We start from the raw sequence: 26529 nt of genomic DNA, 5'->3' as shown, positions 1-26529 counted from the left end.
TATTGCTTATTTTTTTATTTAGATACATTTGACACAGTTCTCTTTACCAACAGTGGCTTAATAATAGGTAGGTAACTTGAAGGAGAACAATTTTACATAAAAAAAAAAACTTTGTATCATCAACTTCCAAAGAAATATTTAAATCAATGAAACCTGGTACAAAGTTTTATCATAAATGCTGATGTGATAGGAACTGTTTGTACCTCGTCATGTATATTGCTTTATAGCGCCACTTTTAATCAAAAACTTAAATTCAACAAAAAATGGGAGGAAATATGTAGGGCAACAAACCTTTTTTCATTACAAGACGATTTTACTATGACGATATCAATAAGAAATATAATATAATATAATATTGTTGTATTAGACGAGACTAAAATGTAGTTTTAAAATTGCACTCCAACTTTTTTAGTTGTTGACAAATGACTCGAGTCACTAGAACTATTAAGTACGTCTGTCTAAAGAATAGACTAAATCTAAAATAGTTTCCAGAATTAACAAAGCTTAACACGGTATCTTTTATTTGAGTTTTTATGGGTCTGTTCAATGATTCCCTGGGTTGTTTTCCATCTTAGTCACAAACAGTTAACTTTGAACAGACACTAAAGGTATTAAAAGTCTTAATTTTAAGCTGATGAAACTTTCTGACACCCAAGAGAGAATGAGCTGTCCACTCAGCACTAAAATATGACATGGTAACAGGATGCAGTAATAGAGACACTGGGGTAAATGGTGAATATTTCTGGATGTGTTGGATAGACGGCACAGGCAGATATTCTACAGAGATGGAAATGGAGATCCACAGACGGATCAAGATGGACCAGCTAGCTGAGCTTCAGGTCTGATGACAATATCAAAGAGACCCTGATCAAAGCCCAGGAACTCACCTGAATACAGGCTCTTCCTCGGGGGTGGGGGGGGGGGGGGGTGTGTGTGAATGATGTAGAGGCAGGGAGAGACAGAGGGATGAGGCAGGGAGATGAGTGATGGAGCTGTGCAGCACACAGAGAGAGAGATGAGAGGGTTTAATAAGCAGCCATACGTAGCTCAATGCCATCTGTAGGTTCCTGCCTCCAGGGCTGTGTGCTGTCTGTGTGTGGGTGGATGGGTTTATATTCTCATCTCGCGCTCTGTGTCTCTCTGCGTCTCTCTCCGCCTTCCTTCTCTTCCCCTCTTCCTCTCGTATGTCCTCATTCTACCCTATTCCTTATTTCCCCCCTTTATTCCTTGCACATTTTCAACCCCTGTGTTCTGCTTTCTTCTTGTCCTTCCCTCCCTCCCCCCCTCCCGTCCAGGCTCCATGGTGCCGTTCTCCATGCGGCTGCTGCACGCCGAGCTTCCCCAGTACCTGGCCAAGCCCCAAGAGGCTCTGGACCGCCTGCACAATCTCAAAACCGTCTGCCTCGCTGTTAGTACACACACACACACACACGGGCACGGAAACAGCCTCTGGATGAACATTAAAATATGCATACTCTGTAGCATTCACACAATAAAACAACACAGAAAAAGCACGTACAAAGCCTTAAGCCCACCTGTGTAAACAGCTAAATATGGTTTGGATTTTAAAGTCATTAAATATGCAGATTCTAATACAGACATAAAAAGTTTGAATTCCCTCCGCCCCTGTTAATAGATTCTGGAGAACTTGGAGAAAGGATTGGCTGAGGATGGCAGCATGATCACCCTGACACAGGAGAATAGGCAAGGTAAGTACACACACACACACACACGCACGCGCACACGTACGCACACAGCCAGTTGGATACAGACCTGGCCTCAGTCCCAGACTGCATCACACTGTGGGAGGAGAGTGAGGTCATGGGTAACACACTAGCACTGAGTCGGAGGCACACCTGGTGCAGGACTGCAGCATACCTCAGCCACACATACACACACCACATAAACACAGCGATGCGGTGCTCTAAATGTGTTTAGCACCTCACTGCTCGGGCACCCGCGCTGAATATCAAATGGTCTCTCCAGCCCTTCACGCCAAACAGATCAATACAGATCAATCCCATCCAATCCACTCACATCTGCAAGTGTGCTGTGGAAATGGGCGCCTGCATCTGAAATCCACCGGTTTTAGGTAGAGACACACCTCCACACGACATGATGCAAATAGACTTCCTCCTCTCTTCTCCACACAGCAATACATCTTAATGCAGTGAGTCTTATGTTACCAAGCCATGTGACCGCTAATTAAGAAACTTTTCCAAAGGCTTCTTTTTTCTTTCTTTTTTTACAAGCAATTTAATCAGCTAATTCACGGCGATGAACAACAACAAGCCACTTGGTGAAGTTGAGCTAAATGTACCAAGACACTTGCTTATAATTGGGAAAATTGGCAGGGTGACGCGCGTGTTTGCGCATGCGTGTGTGTGTGTGCGTGTGTGTGTGTGTGTGTGCGCGTGAGGGTGCGCCGGCGCTGGCAGTCCCTCCCCTTCTAAAAGCAGCGTAATAGCTGTGCCCTCTGTCTCTCCTCTCTCTACCCACGCAGACAGTCGACAGTCGACAAGTCAATAACGCGGGGCCTTGCCTTCACACATCAGACCCCTACTGAGTGATTAGCTCTCCTCCCAAGCACACACACACACACACACACACACACACACACACACACACACACACACACACACACACACACACACACACATGTGCAGCGATGAATACTAATAGGCCTGCACACTTACTCTTCCACAGGGTGCACTGTCTGAGGGAAGAAAGCAGAGTGTGCCGCAGTGTCTTCCTCACCACCTCGCCTTAAAATAAACTGGTGTGGGGGGGGGGGGGGGAGGAAGAGGGGAGGTTTAATGAGAGGGATAAGAGCAATGAATGGAAAAAAGGTGATGTTAGAGGGGCGCCCCAAAAAAAAGAAGCAGGTGAAATGAGAACAGGAAGTCGCTGTTTAAGATATAAACGCTCTTTCTTCTTCTCTCCCTGCTTTTAGGGTCTCTTAAGCTGTGGAGGTCTCGTCTCAGCCGGGTCATGTACTCCATGGCCAACTGCCTGCTGCTGATGAAGGTATGTGTGTGTATTTGTGAAGTCGAGGTTGTGTATCGGCGAATGTGCCCCTGTGTGTGTGTGTGTGCGTCTGCCGGAGTGTTTCTGTGTGTGTGAGACGCGGAGATCTCTGATGCCAGGCTGGTGGAGGATTCACAGTGAAATCCCCCCAGACTGACCACTAATTGGATTCTTGGTCAGAGAGGGAGAGAGCAAATAAGAGAGAAAGCGACACGCAGAGAGAGAGAGATCAGGGTGGTGACTTCATCAGAGTTAGAGAGAACCACAGTGCCATCTACTGGTCCACACTGAGATTACAGTAACATAAATGTACTGCTAGGCTCAACTTTACTTGCATTTTGCTCACCTCTCCCTTCCGTAATAATGACATTATTTATGTTGTAGCATATTTATTAAAAATCCTACAAACATTATGGTTCTTAAGTAAAATATCTAAAAAAGGAATCCACTAGTTTCTATTCATCTATTCGTTTCAGGGTCTGTAACTGTCTCGTAAAAAAAGATTAAAAAAAGATTTTAAAATATCTGAGACTGTACTCCATGGATTAGAGAATGTGCTACAATAATATTGTGCAAACTTTTGTAGTTACATTTTGAGTATGATGGTATTTTTATTGTTACAAATCTCAAAACCCATCAATATCCTAGTTTATCCCCCAAAACTTCAAAGCCTGATGTTTCCTACTGAAAAATGTAAAACAGAACAAATCCATATTGTTTGTAATGTTAAAAAAACACTCATACATTTCCTAGATTTGAGCAATTGTTACTCTCACGGGAGAAAATGTATGGGGACTATTTTCAGGGGCGTATTAATCTACAATTGCTGTTCAAGTGAGTATTTCTGGCAGCAGGACGGTGCGTGGACTCCAGCCAAAAATAAACAACAGAGTGTGTGTGAGCCATAACAAAAAGAAACCTGTACCTTGTCCCAGCCCTGTCCCCTCTCTCTACACACACACACACACACACACACACACACACACACACACACACACACACACACACACACACACACACACCTTCCTCTCCGACCTCTCGGCCGTCCGCTCAGCAGTGCAGTCACCATGTGAGCGATGTGGAGGTGGGAAGAGGGTCACAGCGGCCAGCTAATACTCCATATGTTTGATTAATGCCGTCTCTCCCTCCTCACCTCCACTCTCATCTCCTTTACCTCGCACGCCCTCCACCTGTCTCCACCTCCTACTGTTTTCCCCACTCTTTATTAACTTCCGTCTTTACTTTCGTTGCCCTCCATGCTCTTCTTTTGTATTATTTATTTAACTTTTTGTTTTGTTGATCTCTTTCTCTTCTCTCTCTCAGGACTATGTTCTGGCTGTGGAGACCTATCACTCCATCATCCAGTACGAACCCCAGCAGAGAGTGCAGCTGCTCAGTGGCATAGGACGCATCTTCTTGCAGGTCCAAACATTAACACACACACATACACACACACATACACACACACACACACACACACACACACACACACACACATACATGCACACACACACACACACCACACACACACACACACACGCACATACGCACACACACACACACACACACACACACACACACACACACACTATGCCACAGCACAGCTTGTGAACCCTTTAAAGCGGCCCTATTATGCTCATTTCAGGTTCCTTTTTGTATTACTCTACTCTACTGTGACATGTTAATGTTCAAAAAGGTCTTTATTTTTCCGGTGCTGCAGAACCTCTTTTCACCCTCTGTCTGAAACCAGAGCCCAGTCTGCTCATACAGTGACATTTTGCTAATTTGCTGTCATTTATATTATCTTGCAACAGTCCCTCCGTGAAACATGTTTTTGTTGTAGCAAGCTGGATGTTCCATTAAGGATGCATTTTATCTTACATAATAATACATTGCATATACTTGAATACACCTTTGATAGCGCAATTTGTATCCCTCCCAACACAGGGAAACATTTCTACTTAGGGATGGTGACGTTCCTAACACTTACACTTACACAATAACTGCAATTACGCTGTACAAATCATGAAAGTAGTGTTCATTATGATGATTTTCTTGCTGAAGAAAACATGTAAGAATCATACGTTTGGCCACAGAGCTTATTTTCTATAATGAGACTAAATCCAATTTGCTTTCTGTTGAAGGAAACGGTGCTACTTCCTGTTTGGCCTAGAAAAACATCAATCCTGCATCACTCTATTGTGCTGTACTAGATAGATATATTTGTTTTGTCATCATTATTACCTTCAGTAATGGTTCTGTATGTATTCTTAGCTGATGTAAGAAGTCTGCCCTGGGGGAACCTGAAATCTGATCCAATATATTTGTGCTTGCCTGATTTTACAACACACACACACACACACACACACACACACACACACACACACACACACAGATCAGTGGTTAATGTGCTGCTGATGCTTTGTTCTCTGCCAGATCGGAGACGTTAAAACGGCAGAGAGGTACTTCCAGGACGTGGAGAAGGCGTGCCAGATGACAGGGAGCCAGCCCAGTCACACCACATGCGTGCTGATGAACAGGTACCAGAGTGTGGTCGTTTAGCACCTGCGCACACAGCATGTTTACTTTGCGCTGCTCAGGATCACTTTCACTCCACACAGCCGTCATCCTTCAGGGCTGTTCGCAGGGCGGGGCTTCCCTCTGGTGTGTGATCTAGCTCAGGAGGTCACACCTTCTGTGGCTCTGGCCTGAGGACATGTGGAGTCTGAAGCAAACCTCCGGTGACACCTTATCTCACTCCCACTGGGTGCTCTGACGCTCACTTCACAAAGGCAGATGATAATATTAGAATCAGAATGCTTTATTTATCCCGGGGGAAATTTGGTTTGGTACAGTTGCTCCATTTCAGAATGGAAAGAAAAAAATTGTAATAAAAACATAAGAAAATAAACTAATAATGTACAATGAAAATAATAAAGATAATTATATATATATATAGGATGTTGAGGTAAAATGTCCAATAAAAGATCAAATCTAATAAAATACAATAAAAACATATATAGAGACAATAGAAGTTTAGTAAAAAAAAATTGCACAATTCGAATAAATCACATGTTTATTACAGTATATATGCAGTAATTTTTTGTTTATTTAGATACACTCTTAAGTTGTTTTCTTTATTTCTTTGAGACTTTGTTGTCTCAGTTGTGATAAAAGGCTGAATGCTTTAGAGTTGTCCTGCTGTAGTTAATAGATTATACTTAAAGGATCATTGTGGTTGCCTTACCTTATGTTCTGTAATACACTCTGCTCATTGTAAAACGTATTAACCTCAACTTTTAAGCAATAACGAAGTGACTCACTCTGGAGATTAAGCTTTTCTGTTTAAGATATTTCAACCGAATTAGCTTGATTTCAAAGGCGGCTGTGGATCATAAAATACATCCCACTAGCTAGCATGTTTTCATAGCAGCCTAGCATTGTTCTGCCTAGGAAGCGGCTCTACATGTCTCTAGAATGATGACCTATAGATTTAATATATAAAAATATGTAATAATAACACATTAATATAGTATATACATTTATTTATTTTATGTGTATTTTAACATGGCATGATTGAAATAAACAAGGTTTTTTTCCATTTCACAAATATGATCAATACACACTACTGTTTGTTGATGTATTAACTGTTTGTTTGTGTATGTGTGTTTTCCAGGGCCTTTGTCTCCCTCAGTCAGAACAACTACACTGAAGCACACGCATCCTTCACTGAAGTCTTAAAGATTGACCCAAAGAACCCCGTTGTAAGTGCCACCATGTCTTTTCCTCTACAGCAGCTTTAAAGGTCCCATGTCATGGCCATTTCTACTGATCATAATTCCATTGTTGAGGTATACTAAAATAGATTTATATTGTGCAATTTTCCAAACTCACATTGGTTTCTCATACAGCATCTCTGTATAGTATGTGTATTCACTCTCTGTCCTAAACGGCTTGTTGGAGCTCCTGCCCCCCCCTCCCTGTGAGCCCAGTGGCCGTCTGCGAGACAGCAAGACACAGCGAAACTCAGCCTGGGCACACACACACACCCGCAGCCTGGCTGGGAGTTTGTGTGTGTGCCCAGCTCACAGTGTCCCGCTCCTCGCAGCAGCGAGCCTCGCAACCGAGTGTGTGTGTGAGGAAGTCCGCGGATTGGGCCAAACGTAACGGCTCCGCGGACGTAACGTAACGGACCAATATGCGGAGCCGTTACGTTACGTTACGTCACTATACCCGAAATACGTCACTATACCCAAGAAGTAAACAATGGAAATAGAGAAATCTCCAACGAGGCGTTCTGGGGCAGCATAGACAGGTCTTTTCTGTGTTAGAGTTTTACTCGCTACAGGGTGTACTTTGAGGGTTTGTGACTCTGCAGACCGTTTACATGCAGAAAAAGCTACATAACACAAAAGGGTAATAACCTGAAAAGCATGACATGGGACCTTTAATGACCCACATTAAGTCGAAGTCAAATATAAAGTTGCTCTGTAAACAACGTCTGTAAAATATCAATCAAAAACACATTTATTTTTCAAATTCATTCATTACGTTATTATTTGAACAAATATGTAATCCGTCATTCCCCTGTCAGTGATCTATTCATTTTATCCAGAAAAGCCTGGTTGAATATGAGCTCTATAAATCAATCAGTGATCATCCCTCTGGCGTTTAATAATGATGATTGAGATACCGCGGCAGTGATGGATTACAGATACAGGTGATGAGTTAGTGCTATGGGCTCTATACATAGCCACCGCCCGGTAATGACAGCTGTTCCCGTGCTGATGGAGAACCTCGTTGAAGCAACACAATCTGGGATGTTTTAGTTCCTCCTCATCGTTCTTCATCCTGATGGGTCTAATAAGTGATGGAGCAGGCCAAAGTATCAACATGCAAACTGATTATTAAGGGTGTTTCGACTTCCATTTACTGCAAACTGTAGAGTTCAAGCTTGTGCCGAGCGCTACAGTTGTTTACAGATTTATAAAAAAGAATCAGAATACCTAGTCCCACAGAGGGGAATTTGACGTTGTTACAGCAGAAAAAGAGCCACAGACAGCTTAATGTTACATATGTTACATGCATTAAAAAGTACTAAGTTAAAAAAAAAGTTATGATATAATAAAGAATATAATAAAAAATAAAAAGTTACACAATTTACAAAATACACATCCTGTAACAGTTCTTAGGATTTAGCAGCCAGGTATATATTGCACAGTTATTAACGGCATATAGCCTACATGTGGTTTTATCAATCTGGCGAAAACAATGCCTATATTTTTGTCTTAATATGTAGAGACAGTTTTAGCTGAGATTCCCTAAGATCTGGCCCTGTGATTCAGGCACTAAAAATAAATACTGAGATATTCTGCTACGTAACAAATGTAATACTGCAATGTAGAAATACTCTGTTACAGGTCAAACTCCTGCATTCAATACCTTACTTAAAGAGGACATACTTTGCTCATTTCAGGTTTCATAATTGTATTTTTTGCCTCTACTGTGACACGCTTCAATAATCAAAAAGCCTATAACGTACGATGTGTTGGAGCATTGGCCAATAGAAGCGTGAGTGTTACATAGTGATGTCACTATAGAAGGGAAGTTTTAAAAAAAGAGTCCAATGGAGGTGTTTCGGGGGGAGTGAATGGGAGAGAAACTTCCTGGAGGGAACTTTGGAAGCCCTTGCAGATCATTTACATGTACACAAATCTTTATAAAACACTACAGGAAAGGGAAAACCCCTATTTATTTTAGGACATTTTTAAGTAGTTCATCCTCTTAATCTAAAAATAATACATTTTAGCTTATTTGTCGATAATATTCTACTCTAATAATCGGAATCTGGGGAGTAAAAGATATTTGCCATTGACATGTAGTAGAGTAGATATATAAAGTAGCAGACAATAGAAATGGTAAAAAGTAAATCATTTTAATAACTGTACACTACTTGACAAATTGCACTACTTTTCACCACTGGAGCCAGAAGGTGCTTAGCTTAGTGCAGCTAAATGTACCTTGGCTTAGCATAACGAATGAAAGCAGTTAAAGCAGCTAGCCTTTCTCCAAAAACAAAAATCTGCCTACTAGCACCTCAATTTCAAAGGGTTACTTTAGCAGTTATAGGGAAAGATGCATATTTGGAACTCTACAATTACTGTAGCTCACCCCAGTAAATATAGTTAAATACTGGATGGAAGAATTATGATTTACACTCTCCCGTCCTCACCCATTCCCTCCCTCCCCTCCCTTGTTCCCAGGCCAACAACAACGCAGCGGTGTGCCTGCTCTACCTGGGCTGTCTGAAGGAGTCCCTGGGCCAGCTGGAGGGCCTGGTGCAGCAGGACCCCGCCCTCTACCTCCACGAGAGCGTCCTCTTCAACCTGACCACTATGTACGAGCTGGAGTCGTCCCGCAGCACCCAGAAGAAGCAGGCTCTGCTGGAGGCCGTGGCCTGCAGGGAGGGGGACAGCTTCAACACGCAGTGCCTCAAGCTGGTGTGAGAGGACATACACATCAGCATCACGTGTGACCGGAATACAGCAGCAGGAGTAGAATGTTTAGAGGGGTGGACATGTGGAGAAAGAAAGTGAGTGTTTCTGTCTTGATGTGGTTACCAGTTATCACAAGGTCTTCCAGAACTGGTTTTATTTCTACAAAATAGAAGTGGAAAGCCCAAAGACATGTTTCTCTTCATGTCATGGCACTTCTCTCCTTTTGAAAGGTGACCCTGTAATGATGCACACATTTCGTCACAGTAACAGAAACCCAGGTGGTGGAATGACATTCCGGAAAAGAAATGACCCTACATTAGAAATCATGTGTGTGGAAGTAGTTTTATTTTACAGTTAAAGGAACAGCTTGACATTTAGAGAAATACGCTAGATGAGAATATCCATACCACCCGTGTTTGCACCCTTAATATTATGCTAACTGAAAAGTTCTGTGATAATGCAATTGCAATATAGAAACCTTTTTAAAGTTAGATCAACAGGAAGTTATTTATAGACAATGCATTCATTACATTTGAATGACAGTGATAAGGAAATGCCAACCAGCTATTTGTTTTCCAGTGACAGCAATGTTCATATTTATTAAGCTAACCTTGTAATGTCACTCGAGAAAAAAAAAAACACATTTTATAGGCTAGCCATTTTCCCCTCATTGCTTTCTTTGTGCTAATTTAAGCTAACAAGCTAAGCTAACAGGCTGCTAGCGTTATAGTTATTCTCCTCTGTATTTCTCAAAATGTTAAAATGTTCCTCAACATTTTTATCAAAGATTTTCTGGACACTGAGGAATTATGAGCATTAAGCGTTGTGAGATTGGAAGCGAGACCTCAGATGAACATTGCACTACAGACCGGCAGTGGTTTTAAGGGAGCTGCAGACTCATAATGTGAGTCCTGACACGGGCATTATCCTGAGCTTCAGTATGCTTAAAGACTAATAAAGTACCAGAGGTCCAAAGCTTCCTCCCCAGCAGACACCTGTACAGCTGGATTAACAGTCCAACACCACTCCATTTCAGCTGCCAGCTTTATTAACTCAGAACATAGATAAGCCCTTCTGATTGCATCCCATCCTGTTCACTAAACTGTAAAATATTAAGAATCAAAATGTGTACATATCAGATTTTTTTTTCCCTTCTTCTGTTATTATATAAAGATTGTCTTGTTAAATCTTTTATTGATTTGTCCTGATGGATCTTTAAACTATCACTGTTTACATATTGTGTTGATCATATTTATGTATATTCAATTGTGTTTTATCTGAAATAAAAAACATATTTTAAAATCAACTTGTCTGGTCAGATCATAAAGAAACAAAGCACATGTTGAAAATAGCAGCAGCTTTATTATCCATACAACAAAAATGTATGTAAATCTGTCAGAAACCACTCCATTGGTGCGGAGAAGAACCTCAAGTGACATCTCTAAATTCTGATTTAAAGGTTTGAATATAAAATCAGTAAATAATGCAGATTAGTGGTATATTTCAACATGCTTCTCTGAGATTACAAGGATTGTCCTGTGCTGGAACAAGTATTTCACCCTAAATAAGTGAAGAATGACCCCTTTGAAATGTTACAAAGTATGTTCATTTATGTTACATAAGTTGTCAGTCATTCCATTTTAATGTAGCTGCTTACTATGATGCTAATCCTCCTTTTGTGGTTGCTTTGACAATAATCAATTTAAGCTAGGATAAGATTTCACAGTTTAGCAAAGCTATAGCTTTTTAGCTAGATGTAAATCTAGATGTAGTCATGTAAATAGAGTAAGATGGAGGAACCTGTGGTTGGGTAGTGTATGTCAGTACACAGAATATAAAACACATTACGATCTAATCATGCGTTTCATCTGCAGAATCATAACTACTAACAGAAAAGTAGAAGGATTAACTGGAAAGAGAAAACCCACATCCACGATTTTCTAAATCTAGGCTACATTAAGTCATTCTCAACTAGAAAGCATCTTGGTGCATGATTTTGGCTAGAGGAGATCTTAAATCATCCACAGTATGATTCTTAACATTCTAACTGTAAACTCTACAGAATCACAATAAAGGCCCTGATTCTGGTAGCAGCAGTGTTCATATTGGATCCACGTTTCGATGAATGGCACAGTCCCCTCTCAGCATCCCTGCAGAGATGTCACATACTTCTTGCGGATGTCAGAGTCATCAGCGGGCCGGTTATACGCTTTCCACACCGGCTCCCCCACAAACAGCCTCATGGCTTTGGTGTAGTTCTGTAGAGACAAACAGAGAGCCGGTCAGTCAGAAGGACAGCTCTGCCTCCCCATGTCAGAATGAGGGTTAGGCTTTAAATGTAGTGTTAGTTAACAGTGAGGTAATAGTAGCTGAAAATGCATGTGTTTGGGAAGTAGTAAGCATGACATTTCTACTATACTCTACAAGTTGTTAGAATGTATGGACAGACAATGTGATGCAGTTTTCTATTGTTCTCTGTGTTTTCTCTGTTCCAGGTTCCTTCATTCACCATGGGGCTATGTGATAATAAAATATGTTTTCTTCAAGAATTCAAGGTAACACTGGGTGATAAACAAATGGTCATTTTGCGGGTAATGTATTCCTTTTTTTGCATTTTAAAAAAGGAATTCAGGATTAGAAACCAACACCCTAAAAGAAAGAAAACGGACACAGTTCATCTCTCAACGTCAACGTGAACTTCCTGTAAGTGGGAAATAAATCAAAACAAAGCTTCACATGCCAGTTGCAACAGTTATTACAACTCTGATAGTACTAACACATCCCATAGTCACCACACTTAGACAAAAGAGAAATGCATGTAGAATATTGGTAAATGTAATGCATTAATGATACATTTCATATGTTTGGTAATATAAATGCTGTTTGCTAACTTTTGTTTGTATAATGCTGTTTGAAACACACCAGGCGGATGGCTATCGATATTCTCTGTACTCTTAATCTTTTCAAATTTATTATTTCATTTCTCCACAGGCCTTATTGAAATTCTAGCTCATCTACAGCTCCTAATATAAGCAAAATGCAGGTAACTACTTGCAATGGTACTACTTGTCCATGACATTTATGCGTGATACGTACAGTCTCATCCAGGGTGAAGCGGTGGTAGATGCCGGCCGGCAGGGTGATCAGGTCTCCTTTTCTCATGGCCATCCGGATCCACCGCTCCTCCTGGTCCCTGACGTCGAAGTAGGCCTGGCCGTCCAGGATGTAGCGGATCTCATCATCCAGGTGCAGGTGCTCCTCGAAGAACCTCTTCAGCTGAGCGCAGACATAAAGAGAGAAATAGGCCTGAATTAGTGGTGGTTTCGAGACAGTTCAAGTACTAGCTGTCCTAATGTGTTATAGCCGTCACCACTGACTGAGAACAATGGTCATTTAAATGTCATAAACCACTGTAGAGCATTATACTAATTTCCACAGGTCATAAAATCTTCTAATGCAGTGCAGACATTTAACTTAAATCTAGTTCAAATGAAGAGTCCTTTCTGACTATTCAACAGTTTCATTATTAGAGAAGAGTGTCTGGTTTAAAATGCACAGATATTACAATGCTTCGTCACCTTTTCCTCATAGTTAGGAAGTGTGTCCTTGTGAATGGAGATTATGTCCATATAGGAATAGCCCTGGTCTTTACGGATCTTCTCCAGCTCTGGGTCTGTTTCGTAGATATCAGCATTCAGCTGCAAGAAAAAGACAACAGCTTTGATCAATAAACAATTGTAACCAAAATCATTTACGATCATTTGTTACACATCACAACAGCAAATCCCATGCTAGCAGTCTGGGAGTCTTATGTAATCGTAATAGATTCGTTAGAATAATGAATGGGGCTGGCTAGCAGTATGAAATAAACTGCAGTAACTTGAAAAGAACAACTAATTTCTGTGTTTTTTTTTACCACATGACAGATTCTAATGCTTGGCCACTGGTTATAATATCTATAAAGAATCGAAAGCTGGGGGGGATCTAGTAGGATTTGCAGTAGATTAATTAATTAATTAACAGTAATACATTTTCCACATTTCTACTTTATTCTCGAAATTGCATAAACCTGATTATAACTTTATTCTCCTCATTTCGACTTCTTTTTTTCTTCTTTCTTCTTAACATTTCAACAGTGTGACTTTATTCTTGCGATGGTTTAACTTTGAATGTATAATCACTATAGTTGCTCATATTTATTCTCGACATTTAGGCATCCCTCTCCAAATGCAAAAACAAAACATCTCTTTATTTGTGTTATGGTTGTCCCAAACGCTCATAGCTTACTGCGTATACAGTCTATGGTATGAACTCAATAGTTTAATAACTACAACAACAATATCGTTTTTTGTCCCTAGGAAGTCGCTGAAAAACACAATATTTGTGTAACCTGAATAACTGTTCACAGACATTCTGTTAGGGATTCAACTCGGCGTCAAATCACAGTTGTACGTGTTTAACTTAATCTGTTCACTGTTATGTTGGAACCTGAAGGCAGCAGCTGACAGGCTGTAACGTTCACGTACCTTCCAGTGAAACACCCCGAGCTGCCGTAGTTCTTCCAGAGAGACGGGCTGGTCCGGGGTCAGTTTGTGAGGCTTCCTCTGGTCCTCCTCAGAGCTGTCCATGAACCAGGCTTCTAAACCCATGCTGGAGATTAACAATGGGACCTTATTAATGCTGGACTTCTGCAGAAAACACACACACAACTCCTCTTCTTCTTCGTGGGACTAACTGGCGGGTCTAAATCACACTAAAAGTCAGATAGCGCCACCTACTGTATCGGAATGTGATGTGAATTATGGCTTTATCTTTTCTGAAAATTGTGACTGTAAAGAAAGAAAGAAAAATCAGAGTAAGAAATAAATAAATAAATAAAGAGAGAGAAAGAAAGGAAGAAAGGCAATTTAAGATTGACACACTATTTTCTATCATATCTGTATTATAATTGACCAACCCCTGTCTAATTTCCCTGTACTGCGTGTCAAGTGACTGCAGCTTCACCAACGTTAGTTTTAATTGTATTATTCATTCTTTTAAATGTTTTTGTATGAATTCAAAGGAATAATAATATAATGTAATTATTATTTTCACACACACACACACACACACACACACACACACACACACACACACACATGCTGCTTTAATGTTAGCATTACTTAATCAGTGGGTTTGGTGATGAGGTATGCTAATGTGCATGATAACTCTAAAGTTTAACTTTGGGGGTAGCCATATTACAAACACACATGGTCATTTAATTTGATTAGTTTGCTACCAGAGGCGTTAGTCTGGTGAAGGGGGACCAGAGTGAGTAGTTATACTGCTCTCATGTGTTCATTGTGAAAAACTACAACTCAGTAAGTCTTAAATAAAAATAAAAATAATTCAATAATATCAACTAAAACGTATTATTTAATATTTCGTTATGTGATGAACATTTAAAGAAAAAGTGTCATTTAATAAACATTTCAAAATATCTTATATATACTTATACTATGCCAAAATGAAATATAAATATTAGAAATGCCATTAAAAGTACTAATATAGTTTGCAAAAAAAGTTGTGCTATAGTATGTCATAACAAATTGCATGGTGTTTAAAAATACAACAGCTTTATAGTATAGTAGGCTATGCCATAAAATAAACAAATATGACCTAAGTCGTTTTTAAAAAGCATGGTATTGTATGTTAATACAATCAGTGTGCGAAAAAGCACACGTCCCACCGTCCGGGACGTGTTATTTACAATGTCGGACAAGTAGATCTTTCAATTGACTTGTCCAGCGGGCAAGTGACGTTTTTAGCCCTCATTTATTGACAAATTATTGATAAACTCAGTTTACAAAAGGCAGAACTCATTCGCAAATTGTCCATGTCCGTCAGTTGTTCGTTTAGAAATGTTAGTTTCGGTTCTGCTTGTCGATTCCTAAGGAAATGCATCTCGCCGCTTTCTGTACTGTTAGACGGGGGCGGGGCGGACAGTGGCAGAGTTGGGAAGCAAAACTCGGTGCCGAGTAGGAACAAATAACAATTGTCCGGTACCGGGATTAATAAGAGTTGTGAGGACAGGAGGCGATGCCGAGCCCCGCGGACCGCAGCTCTCTCTCTCTGTTCCGGATCATCTGATCGCTGCACGGTGCAGTTCAGCGTCTCTCTCTCTCCCTCTCTCTTTCTACACACAGCGGACCCGCTGCCCTTTAACAGCATAATCTTTGTCAAACTTTCTTATGTTCTTTCTCTAACACGTAATGAAGGTTATTAAGCGTTTTAGCTCCTATGTTGTATATTGACGCCATTTCCTTTATGAAGTAAGTGGAGACTGGAACACGGATATGCAACGTAAAGACACGTCCGTCTTCAAGTCCTTCAGTAGGATTTGTGATCTGCACGGCTTCAGCCAGCTAATCACCCAACCCACCCGGGTATGTGAAACAACACAAACTACCATTGATCTCATTCTGACCTCTGACAGGTCCAGGATCTCCAGTAAAGGGGTTATAGCATGCGGTTTAAGTGATCATTATATGATATTCTGTACCCGCAAAAAGCTAAAACAAAAGGCCGGCTGTCACAAAACAGTCATATCTAGAGACCTCAAAAACTACTCTAGCGAGGCCTTTAACCTAGAACTGGAGAGCCTGGACTGGTCAGATGAGCTCAGTGGTACACAAGTTGAAGAAACATGGCTTGGTTTCAAAAACAAATTCTCTGCAATACTCAATGATTTGGCCCCCCTAAGAACAACCAGGGTAAAAAATCGCGCTGAGCCGTGGATGCACTCCGGCATACTGACCGCCATGAAAACCAGAGACAAAAAATGCTCTGAGTTTCATAAAAGTCAGTCAATGCTTTCCAAAAGCACGAGCAGTGAACTCCAGGCCCACGTGACTGAACTAAAAATTGAAAGAAACAGACTAAGAAATGACGTAAGCTCCATGATCAAAACTGCCAAAAAGAATTTCATCAATGACAAAACTGAGGAAAACAAAAATAAACCCCGTGAACTTTGGAAATTACTCAATAACCAGCTTGGCTGCAGTAAAAAACTCAAAACGAGATTTTCAAACGTAAACATAAAGACAGATAACAGGCTCATCACAGACAAACTGGATGTGGCCAAGTACTTGAACATTTTTTTCACAAACATAGCCACAACTCTTGTAAATAAATTACCCTCCCACTCAGGGCTTTTTGGAGTAGATCACATCATGACCTACTACAAAAACCTAGGGGTACGCAAAGATGATTTCAGTCTAGCAAGGGTAACAACAGCAGAGGTACTCATTAAACTGAGCGCCCTCAAACCTAACAAGGCCACTGGCCACGACAATATCCCCTCCAAATTCCTCAGAGACACAGCAACCGCCATCTCACCAGTCATAGCTCACATAATTAACCTCTCCATAAAACAGGGAAAAGTACCCAAAGACTTCAAAATTGCAAGAGTAACCCCCCTGCACAAAAAGGGCAGCAAATTGGACCCAGGCAACTACCGCCCTGTTTCTATACTTACCTCCATCTCGAAAGTCATGGAAAAAATAGTATATGAACAGGTCGAAAAGTACCTCGCAGAAAAGAAACTAATCTATGAATTTCAATCTGGCTTTAGAACATCCCACTCCACTGACACATGCCTTCTTTATTTGACCGACCACATCAAACAAGAGGTGGACGAGGGTAAATACTGCGGCATGGTGATGCTGGACCTACAAAAGGCTTTCGACACTGTCAATCACCCCATTCTGATTGACAAGCTAAAAGCAATTGGTTTTGATAAACTATCGGTGAGCTGGATGCAATCCTACCTGGAGGGGAGAGAACAGATGGTGGAGGTAAACGGTACTCTGTCCCCCCCCCTCCCAGTGAGCTGTGGTGTTCCACAAGGAAGCATATTAGGTCCGTTACTGTTCCTAATTTATGCAAATGACATGTCATCAGCATGTGACTGCAACTTGTTCCTGTTCGCGGACGACTCAGCCCTGCTGGTCTCTGACAGGAGCAGATTGCAGGTTGAAAAAACCCTCAGCTCCGAGCTCGGCAGAATCTGCACCTGGCTCGCCGATAATAAATTATCATTACACCTGGGTAAAACAGAGTCCATTCTCTTCGGTTCGAAACATAATCTCAGCAAATCCGACGACTTCTCAGTTGCAGTGGGTGACATTATTGTCACAAGTAAGAAGGAAATTACATACCTAGGATCTATTCTTGAGGCAAACCTCTCCTGTGACAAAATGGCATCCAATGTAATAAAAAAAGTCAATCAAAGAACTAGATTCCTATACCGGATCTCCTCTCTGGTAAACAAAAACACCCTGAAAACTCTGGCAGGAGCACTCATTCAAGGGTACTATGACTATGCTTGCACGTCATGGTACCATAGCACCTCCAAGGCGCTAAAAACAAAACTTCAAACATCGCAAAATAAACTGGTCAGACTACTGCTTGACCTTTCATCTAGAACCCACCTCACCTCTGCCCACTTTGACAACCTAGGATAGCTTAGAGTAGACGACAGAGTACAGCTACTTGCAATGGGCCTGGTCTACAAGATCCACTACACCTCTATGGTACCCATGTACATGTCAAAATTCTTCCCAAAGGTCAAGGAATACCATGATCATAACACCAGAGGGAGCTCCACAAATCATGTAAAACCCAGATTTGGCACAAAAAAAGGGGAATACACGTTTCGCAATTATGCCACATCAAGGTGGAACGCTCTTCCCACAACTGTAAAGGAAAGTAAAACTATACTTACCTTCAAAACCTCTCTTAAAGAGCACCTTCGGGAGAAAGCATTGCAAAACTGGCCCCGGTAATGGTACAAATCTCAACCTGTCGTACAATGGACAGCTTCCCCCCCCCATCTATGTATATACTCGCATTTTAGACTCTGTTACTAACTGTATATCTGTAGACTTGGTATGTCTTAAATGTCCGGTTAGGATGTATTAGAACGAAATCTAAAATGAAAATTGTAAATAATCCATCTGTATGTAAAAAACCACCTGTATGTAAATTGTAAATAAGCCATCTGTATGTCATATATGTCTTATATGTCTTAAATGATATGATGAATTGGAAATGGGGGACCCTGATGTAAACAAGACGAAAGTCTTTCTCTGGTCTGCATCCCCTTAACAATTGTATGTTTTGAGCTGTACTGTACTGTACCCAATATACAAGCTGTTAATAAACTTTTCAATCAATCAATCAATCAAGCAGCCTCCCTGTCTGTGTCCTCGCGCTGTCCTCACATCCCCCGACCCCCAGACTCGGAGGAGCACAGGGATTTCAGTATTGTTGATGAAGCAGGGTATAGAAAATACATTATTGAAATTAAAATAGTATTTATTTACTTTTACAAACAGTGAGCAGCTGGGCAGCTGCAGCATGTGTATTGCAGGACATGTGTAAGCATGCAAGCGTCTTTGAGTTGTAGAAAAGCGCTAGGCCTATAGGCTATAAATATAATGTATTATTATTATTATTAGGCCTATGTGTTGGACATGTGTGGTTGGACTCTGTCTCACAGGCAGGTTGCAGTGTAACATCAGAGGAGACTGGGCCAATTGTACATTCTCAAACTGCACCACATAGAACTAACTAAACAATGCAGAGATTATTTTTATATCATTTTATTCAATAACCGTAAGAAATTAAACAGTATGAAGTGATTTGTAAATAGGAATACAGATTTGACTTAATGTTTTCATAAATATGTTTTTCTCCCAGTTTGTCATGGGACTTATTTTTACCCTCTCAAAGAACCGGAATCGAGAACCGAAAATAACCGGAATCGAAAAGCAGAACCGGAATCGTTAAAATCCAAACTATACCCAACCCTACGTATGTGTGATGCAGTAAAATCTTACCGCTCACTTACGTTAGCGGTGTCGTAAAAAACGTGGGAAAATGTAAAATACGTTGGCGAAGAAGAAGATTCCAGTGGCCCCAATTTTTCCATTCTGGACAAGTGAAAAATGTATTCGGACAAGTAAATTGCCAAACTCACTTGTCCATGGACAAGTACTCTCTAAAAACTTTTTCTCACACTGACAATACCATATTGTAGTCATGTAATATTGAATTCAGTGGATTTGTCTTAAGATCAGTTTTAAATAAATAATGCCATGTAAGTGGCGTCTTACTAACGACTAAAAAGCACAAAAAAACGAGTTTTTAAATAGAGGCTTGTAATAATTCAACATAAAGTAGATTTTATTATAATATTTACAGATGTCAACCTTATTTCAACCCACTTTAAATTATGGTAGACATTGACGCACTTACCTTTATGTGTTGCAAGACTGTTATTTATACCAAAACCTGCTTCTACAGCTCAATAAAACACCTAAGCCCTGCTAATAATACTTAGCACACAACGAGCTAAGTTTGGCTAATGTGCTTACTATAAAGCAAATAATTACATACCATTCTATTTCTGGCACCACAGGGAGCCATGGACCGACAAATATCATGAGCTATTTTAAGCATCTCATATTTAATTATTTAAGCATCTGATGACCACAGGTCAGATAGTGTGTTGCCATAATTAATTAAGGAAGAAATCCTATTAACTCTATTCATGCCGTGCTAGATTTACACTGAAAAAACTGAAACGTTGACCTTAATTAAATGTATTATGTCAACACATTTCACATAACTGTATTAAATTAGTTGAAAGCAATAATATTAAAGGTCCCATGACATGCTTTTCCGGTTATTACCCGTCCCCTTGTGTGTTATGTAGCTTTTTATGCTTTTTATCACCCAGACCCCACGCAGCATTCTCATGTTTGTCATTACTGGTGTCATTTTCTGGTTGCTAACAAACGCCATTGTAACACATAATCACTGATGTTCCGCTGTAACGGTGGTGGACTCATCAGAACAGAGTGGGCGAGCTGACCAATCAGAGCACACTGGGCTCACAGGGAGGGGGGGGTGGCAGGAGCTCCAACAAGCCATTTATGACAGAGAGTGAATACACATACTATACAGAGATGCTGTATGAGAAACCAATGTGAGTTTGGAAAATTGCACAATATAAATCTATTCTAGTAGACCTCAACAATGGAATTATGATCAGTAGAAATGGCCATGTCATGGGACCTTTAAGTTTAATTAAAACAAATGTTGGTTCAACTTAATATTATTGCCCTCAACTAGCCTAAGTTATGTGAAATTTGTTGACGTAAATGTAATTAAAGACAACGTTTCAGTTTTTTCAGGGCCTGCAGCTGTACGCCCGCAAATTCGTTGTTTGGATCAGAGGTTTATTTTTATTCAAAGCTTCTTATCTTCTGTTAAGAGGCTCTTGTAAAAATGTATGTGTATAGATTCATTTGCAAAAATGTGTAGCCATCGTAATCATTTATGTCTGAGTAATACACAATATTGGTGCAGGCGAGACCTTAAATGTAGGATAAGTAGGACTCAGGCCTATGCAACCTATGTTTACTGTACTTTTTCCTCACTATTCTTTGTGTTCCTTTCCTAAGAAGCCACATTTACATTTTCATAATCTAGCCAAATGAACTATATAAAGCTTGTTTATACTTCTCATTTAATCCAATTAATGTGTATTACACACTGGTGTATTCAAATGTATTTTTCATCCAAGGCATTTTGGCTTTTTAAATCCCTCATTTATTCATACAACCTGTTTTGTATTTGTGTATGTGTGATGTAATGAAAGGCTACTTTACAAATAGTATGACGCAGCTTCTTCAGTGTGTCCTGAGGAGAGAATCACAAGGCGAGACACAGACAGAGGGGATCGAACATTTATTTACCCTTATTAAAAGTTACAATAAAACCATTAACATCCTCAAACGATAGCAAAATAAAAAGAGAACCAAAAATATTGGCCAAAACATATTTACAGAGACAGTTTGCAGATAAAAAGCTCACATTTTGTACACAACCCCAACCCCTGCATCATAAACTCTGAAATGTGAACACTGCAATGCTCAAGAAGCTTGAATGTGGTTTTAGCCAGAAAAATAATCAAAAAGCACGAACAAGACATTGCTCTTTTTCCATCTCACCTTCCTCGATTTTTACTTTTCTATACATGACAAAATACTTGAAATTTGGGGCTAAAACAAAGGAATGTAGAATTCTAAAAGTTAATGAGATCTTTTGAAAGGTTTATGTGTCCATATAACAGTCATTTCGAGTGAAGGAGATGGTCTGCCTTGATCCGCAACAGTGACAATTTTTTAGATCCCAAAAAGATGAGAAAGAAAAATAAAATGTTATAGGGCTGCCACGCTGTTAAAAAGGATGCTTCTCCATGAATTGGGAAAATAAGTCAGTATTCCTGATTCGCTCCACATCCAATCCATTACCTTTGCCACACGCCTGTCCCTGTGTGTACCATGAGGGGGCGACACACGCCGACGCTTTCATCATGAGAGGGCCCGGTGAGATTCCGTCTGTCGAAGAACTAATAAAAAGGCAGTGAACTGGTGGTTGAATCAGCAAACGTGATATATCCTTTGTCTTCTCTTCTAGTTTTGTTTATAACTTTAAGAACGTGGCACGAGTCTCTCATATATATATTTATATACTTTAATCTTGGAAAATCAGTTCAGGTGCTGTGGCGGGGCGCAGTCACTCTGCCTTGGCCTCGCCCTCAGAGGCTGCAGGTGTCGTGTCCTCGGCGGGGGGGGCGGCGGCCTCCTCGGCGGGGGCAGCCTCTGTGGTGGGAGCCTCCTCTGCAGCCTTGGCCTCTCCCTCGGGTGCAGCCTCAGCAGCGGGGGCGGCGACCTCCTCCTCTTTGGCCTCGGTGGCCGGCGTCTCCTCTTTGGTTTCCTTGGCTGCGTGGCCGTTCTCCTCTGGCTTCTCCTCGGTCGTGGGGGAGGCCACCTCCTCCTTGGCCTCCTCGCTGCCCTTCTTGGTCTTCTTCAGCGAGATACCCTTGAATTTGAAGGAGTTCTTCAGGGAGAACTTCTTCTTCTTCTTGCACTCCTTGGCGGCATCACCTTCGGCTTTGGCGACCTCACCCTCGGCGGCAGGAGCGGGTTCGATGGCGTCCCCGGTGCCATTTTCTCCCTCCTTGGCTGGCTCGGCTGTTCCAGTTCCATCAGCGGCAGCCACTTCCTCGCCGGGTTTGGCTGACACATCGCCGTTGGTTTTAACATGGCCGTTCTCCTGCAAAGAAAAAGTCTCATTAGTTGTGGGTTCACATAATCAAACTGGGTCAAACCAACACATTGCCCCTGGGGATGGAAAATCTCCAAAACATACAGATGGATAAACTGGTCAACTGTAAAACATTCAAAAATAAATCTAAAGAGATCTGGCATATGACAGATTAGCATTAGCCCATTTACTCCAATAGTTAATCCGTGTTATACTTGAGGAAAGCTGCTTGCCATGACAGTAGTTTAGAGAGGGGGAATTCAACAGCTGTTTGTATGACTCCGAGCAGACACATGGGGGCACTAGTGCTGCATCTGAACGTCAACACAGCCAGCCAGTTGAGGAACAAAGGAATCCCCATGAAACCTGCTCTCATCCGAGCTGCAGCTCAATATGCCCATTATACAGGCAGCGCAGACAAAGCCACTGTCAGAGCCAAGAGTCATATTCAATTCATCTACTGCACTTATAATGAGGGGAGGAGGGTCTATAAATCGGGAGCATCAACAGATGAACGTTTTTATTCTTCAATCCCATAATGAATCTTCTGATTTAGGGTCAGGGTTTAGGCAAGCGACTCGATTAACTCCTAATAATCAGCAATTAAACAATCGTATCGGGGATTTTTGCCCTCCCGAGTACACCCAAGCGGAATGTAATTGACAGCAAACGCATACATATTTCAAATATGGGGTTAGACCTCTTCGCGCTTTGTTGCAACTCCGCAAAATGCCCCTCCAGCAGAGAGCATTTTTCAGCCTCTCAGCGACTCGCTCTTTTGTTCGACGTGAACAGCGACTACCTCCCCGGCTACAGTCAACTCATGAGAGAGAACACGGTCCGAACACACATTTCGACCCGAACCTGCCTTCCATGCATCAAATGTGCGGGTAAATGGCCCCCCTGAGACCCGCAGACGAATTTAACAAAAGGCTGGTCTGGCGCGCGCTGAGCGGGCACGAGCGTAGCCTCTCGGCGGTAGCTCTCTGCTGGAGGTCCCCCGGGTTCAGACAACCTGTTATAGTTAATTCAAACTCTGCTCTAAAGTCGCTTTGCTAACAGAGGACTGGTTCTGCTCTCGGTGCAAAGTCTGAAAGAGCAACAGCTCGGCACCCATCGCTACCACGAGCCCCGCCGTGGCACCCATGCTGCCGGTGGGCGTTGGGTGCCATGTGGCTCCCCGCTGATGCTCGGCTTGTCAGGCCTGCTTTACTCACCTGGCCGTTGGCTTTGGCAGCAGCCGGGTCGACGACGACGGCTTTCCCCTCAGCAGCTACTCCACCCTTGGACAACTGGGCTCCCATTTTTCTCCTTTAGATGTTTTGAACAAAAAAGAAAATCGAAAAAGAAAAACCTCGAAGTTTTTGAGATTTAAAGATCCAGCAGTAGGATGGGTAAGATCTTGCCAATGAAGTGAAAAATCCGACCAGATCTCCTTCTCGCTGTGTAGATTTGGAAACGAGAAGATCCTCCTTCAGTCTGTGTGGACCCCACGGCGGCTGAGCTCAAATTAAAGGATGTCGGTGAGTGATGAGGCTGTGAGTATTTCAACCGCGCCTCAAAATCGACCCGAGTCTCCTCCCATGGGCGTGGCATCCGGGCTCTGTCCAATATGCAGCCGGGGGATGGGCTTCCTTCGCCCTGTGTCACTGCAACAGTCTGCTGCTCAGCTGGATGTTCAGCAAGACTTTTTCCACTGTTTCACGTCTGCAATATTTTGGGGCATTTTTAACGTTGTTCATTTGCTTGATCCCCACTTGTTGCCAGAACCTGAGCTCCTACAGGTCATAGGCAATTTACTCTGATTAAGCTTCATAATGATAGAAATTGTATTTATTGGGATAAACCCCTTGAGATGCACCATCTCGTTATCATGATGTATAACAGTGTTTTATTGACACCATAATGGGAAAACAATACCTTACATTTTAAATTATTCTATAAATCCACTGGTGAGCACAGCATGCACACCATAAACGTGTTTTAGCATCTGATTAGTGGTTTCTAGACCACAAAGGGAAATAAAAAAGACTTCTGAGTTTTTTTATGGCTTTTTTCTTGTAATATACCAGAGAGTTTTGCCTCTACAAGTCTTTAAGAAAAATCACCAAATCTTGGAAGGGAACATTATCGAATTGAATTGCTCACCCCTCTAAGAAATACCTTAGATAAGGGGTTGCAAACAGACTCTTTACCTTTACATGCTCTGCTAGTGATTATTCTAAACTCATGTTTTCCAGACTCCATTCACATATTCACCCTTGCTTATGAAGATAATATAAACTTATTCTCATGTCTAACACAGTCTTTCACAGTTTCAATGACTTCATCTGTTTATTTTATTCTTGCAGAGATCACAGTTTATCCCAAAAATCCGTTACCCGAAGGATTTTGAGTGACAGGCCTGGCTTTCCAAGAGTAACCTTGTTACATAACACATGGCCAGCTCTGCGCTCAGTGGAGACCTTGCGATGGCACTGGGGCTGCTTTGTCACCGACACAGACAGGGCATCAGTGAATCAGCCTGTCAGACAGTAATGAGGTCTCTTGGCCAGACGAGCAAATCCCACAATCGCAGCAATGACACTGCACTATTTGGGAGCCCAAAGCTCCTCTTGTGATCAGCAAGGTCAGGGGTTATATGTTTTAAGCTGAGTTATGAAGACTGGCCAGTCATCAACACAGGGTCATGCTCTATACGCCAGATGCCTTGTTTTCAAGCCATTACTCTTAATTGTGGCAGCCTTAACCAAATTATCCCTTCTTTGCCACCGACAAGGCCCCCATTTATCCCACAAATGAACCCGTGTTAACAAAATGGCGCTCTGCCGCTTGTCATCTTTATGGGACTTCATTAAGTGGAATTTATGATATCCTCTTATTAAAGTATTCTTCTGAGGCACCGCTTTATAGCTCTCTCTCTCTCTTCGTCTTTCTGTCATTGTTTCCACCAATCCGATGGCACACAGAACGACCCCCTCCACACACAGAGACACACAAACATGTCACAGCAGTGGTATGCAAGGCATGCATAACGCCACCCAGAGAATGAACTCCATCTATTCAGTGGGCTGAGCTTCCCACAGTGGAATACACCCTCAGGGGTTCCGAATCTGCACCCCCCCCACCCTGCTAGCCAACCACCCTCACTACATTCTCCTAAACTGAGTCAAGAAAGAGAACAACATGTTTGAAATATGTTTTAAACCTCCACATCTCACCATCCAGCGCATGCATAGCACAATCTTGGAATTCCTCTTTGCTCTCTGATGTGGGACGTCTGACTCGGGCCTTCATTCTGATGAGGTCTATACATTAAGGTTGTCAGATTTCAAAGGGATGTTCCTGGTTTGATCAGCACAAGAAAGAGATTTCTTCCCAGCAGGGCTTCCAAGTCTCTATTGAGACACTTGGTTAACCTCGGGTTTATCACCCAAAACCTACAGAGTTAGGCGCCGTTTACACGAGGAGAAAACTGCTTGTATCTGCATAGTTTCGCGTGCGTATAGCCCTATTATTTACACGAGGCCGATAGAAACTGACCCCACAAACGATAACGGGTCCCAAGGTGGATAGATTTGCAAACGAAACGCTCTTGGGGGTCAACCGAGTCCGTGTAATCACCTCTATACGAATATTTCCTGAAAAAATAGCGATAGCCCCACCTCTCCTGCTCACTGCTGTAGCAACTATCAAAAATGGCTGTGTTAATTAAACGCACAAGGGGTTCTTGAATGAAATAATATTATAAAAGGCAAACCAGAATTGTTAACGCCCAATATACTCCTTAAACAAAATAAACAGAGTCAGATTTCATGCATTGATCCATTATATTGACAAAGGTGCG

At 41.6% G+C, this 26529-nt stretch overlaps 3 protein-coding genes across 4 annotated transcripts in view; 1 reads left to right on the top strand and 2 right to left on the bottom strand.

Annotated features, from left to right (window-relative positions):
- Positions 1-10830, top strand: part of trappc12 (trafficking protein particle complex 12) — a 36943-nt gene extending 26113 nt beyond the window's left edge. For both annotated transcript variants that reach the window (XM_034124345.1, XM_034124352.1), the window contains exons 6-12: positions 1296-1408; positions 1637-1709; positions 2954-3027; positions 4351-4449; positions 5464-5567; positions 6704-6791; positions 9291-10830. In XM_034124345.1, coding sequence (XP_033980236.1) covers positions 1296-1408; positions 1637-1709; positions 2954-3027; positions 4351-4449; positions 5464-5567; positions 6704-6791; positions 9291-9533 — 794 coding nt within the window. In that variant the 3' untranslated portion in view covers positions 9534-10830. The remainder of the gene's footprint in view (positions 1-1295; positions 1409-1636; positions 1710-2953; positions 3028-4350; positions 4450-5463; positions 5568-6703; positions 6792-9290) is intronic.
- Positions 10831-10866: 36 nt separating this feature from the next.
- adi1 (acireductone dioxygenase 1) lies at positions 10867-14233 on the bottom strand. Its single transcript, XM_034124375.1, has 4 exons — positions 14051-14233; positions 13103-13222; positions 12621-12800; positions 10867-11782 (listed from the first exon to the last, which is right to left on the bottom strand). The coding sequence occupies exons 1-4, from the start codon at positions 14171-14173 to the stop codon at positions 11666-11668; spliced, it is 540 nt and encodes a 179-aa protein (XP_033980266.1). The 5' UTR covers positions 14174-14233; the 3' UTR covers positions 10867-11665.
- A 7070-nt stretch (positions 14234-21303) lies between these two features.
- Positions 21304-24223, bottom strand: marcksl1a (MARCKS-like 1a). The gene is made up of 2 exons (XM_034124335.1): positions 23900-24223; positions 21304-22691 (listed from the first exon to the last, which is right to left on the bottom strand). The coding sequence occupies exons 1-2, from the start codon at positions 23984-23986 to the stop codon at positions 22152-22154; spliced, it is 627 nt and encodes a 208-aa protein (XP_033980226.1). The 5' UTR covers positions 23987-24223; the 3' UTR covers positions 21304-22151.
- Positions 24224-26529: the final 2306 nt, after the last annotated feature.

This window comes from Trematomus bernacchii, unplaced genomic scaffold, assembly GCF_902827165.1.
Source record: "Trematomus bernacchii unplaced genomic scaffold, fTreBer1.1, whole genome shotgun sequence".
In the NCBI taxonomy this organism is placed as follows: domain Eukaryota; kingdom Metazoa; phylum Chordata; class Actinopteri; order Perciformes; family Nototheniidae; genus Trematomus; species Trematomus bernacchii.
This window is presented reverse-complemented; position numbering and strand designations above follow the sequence as displayed.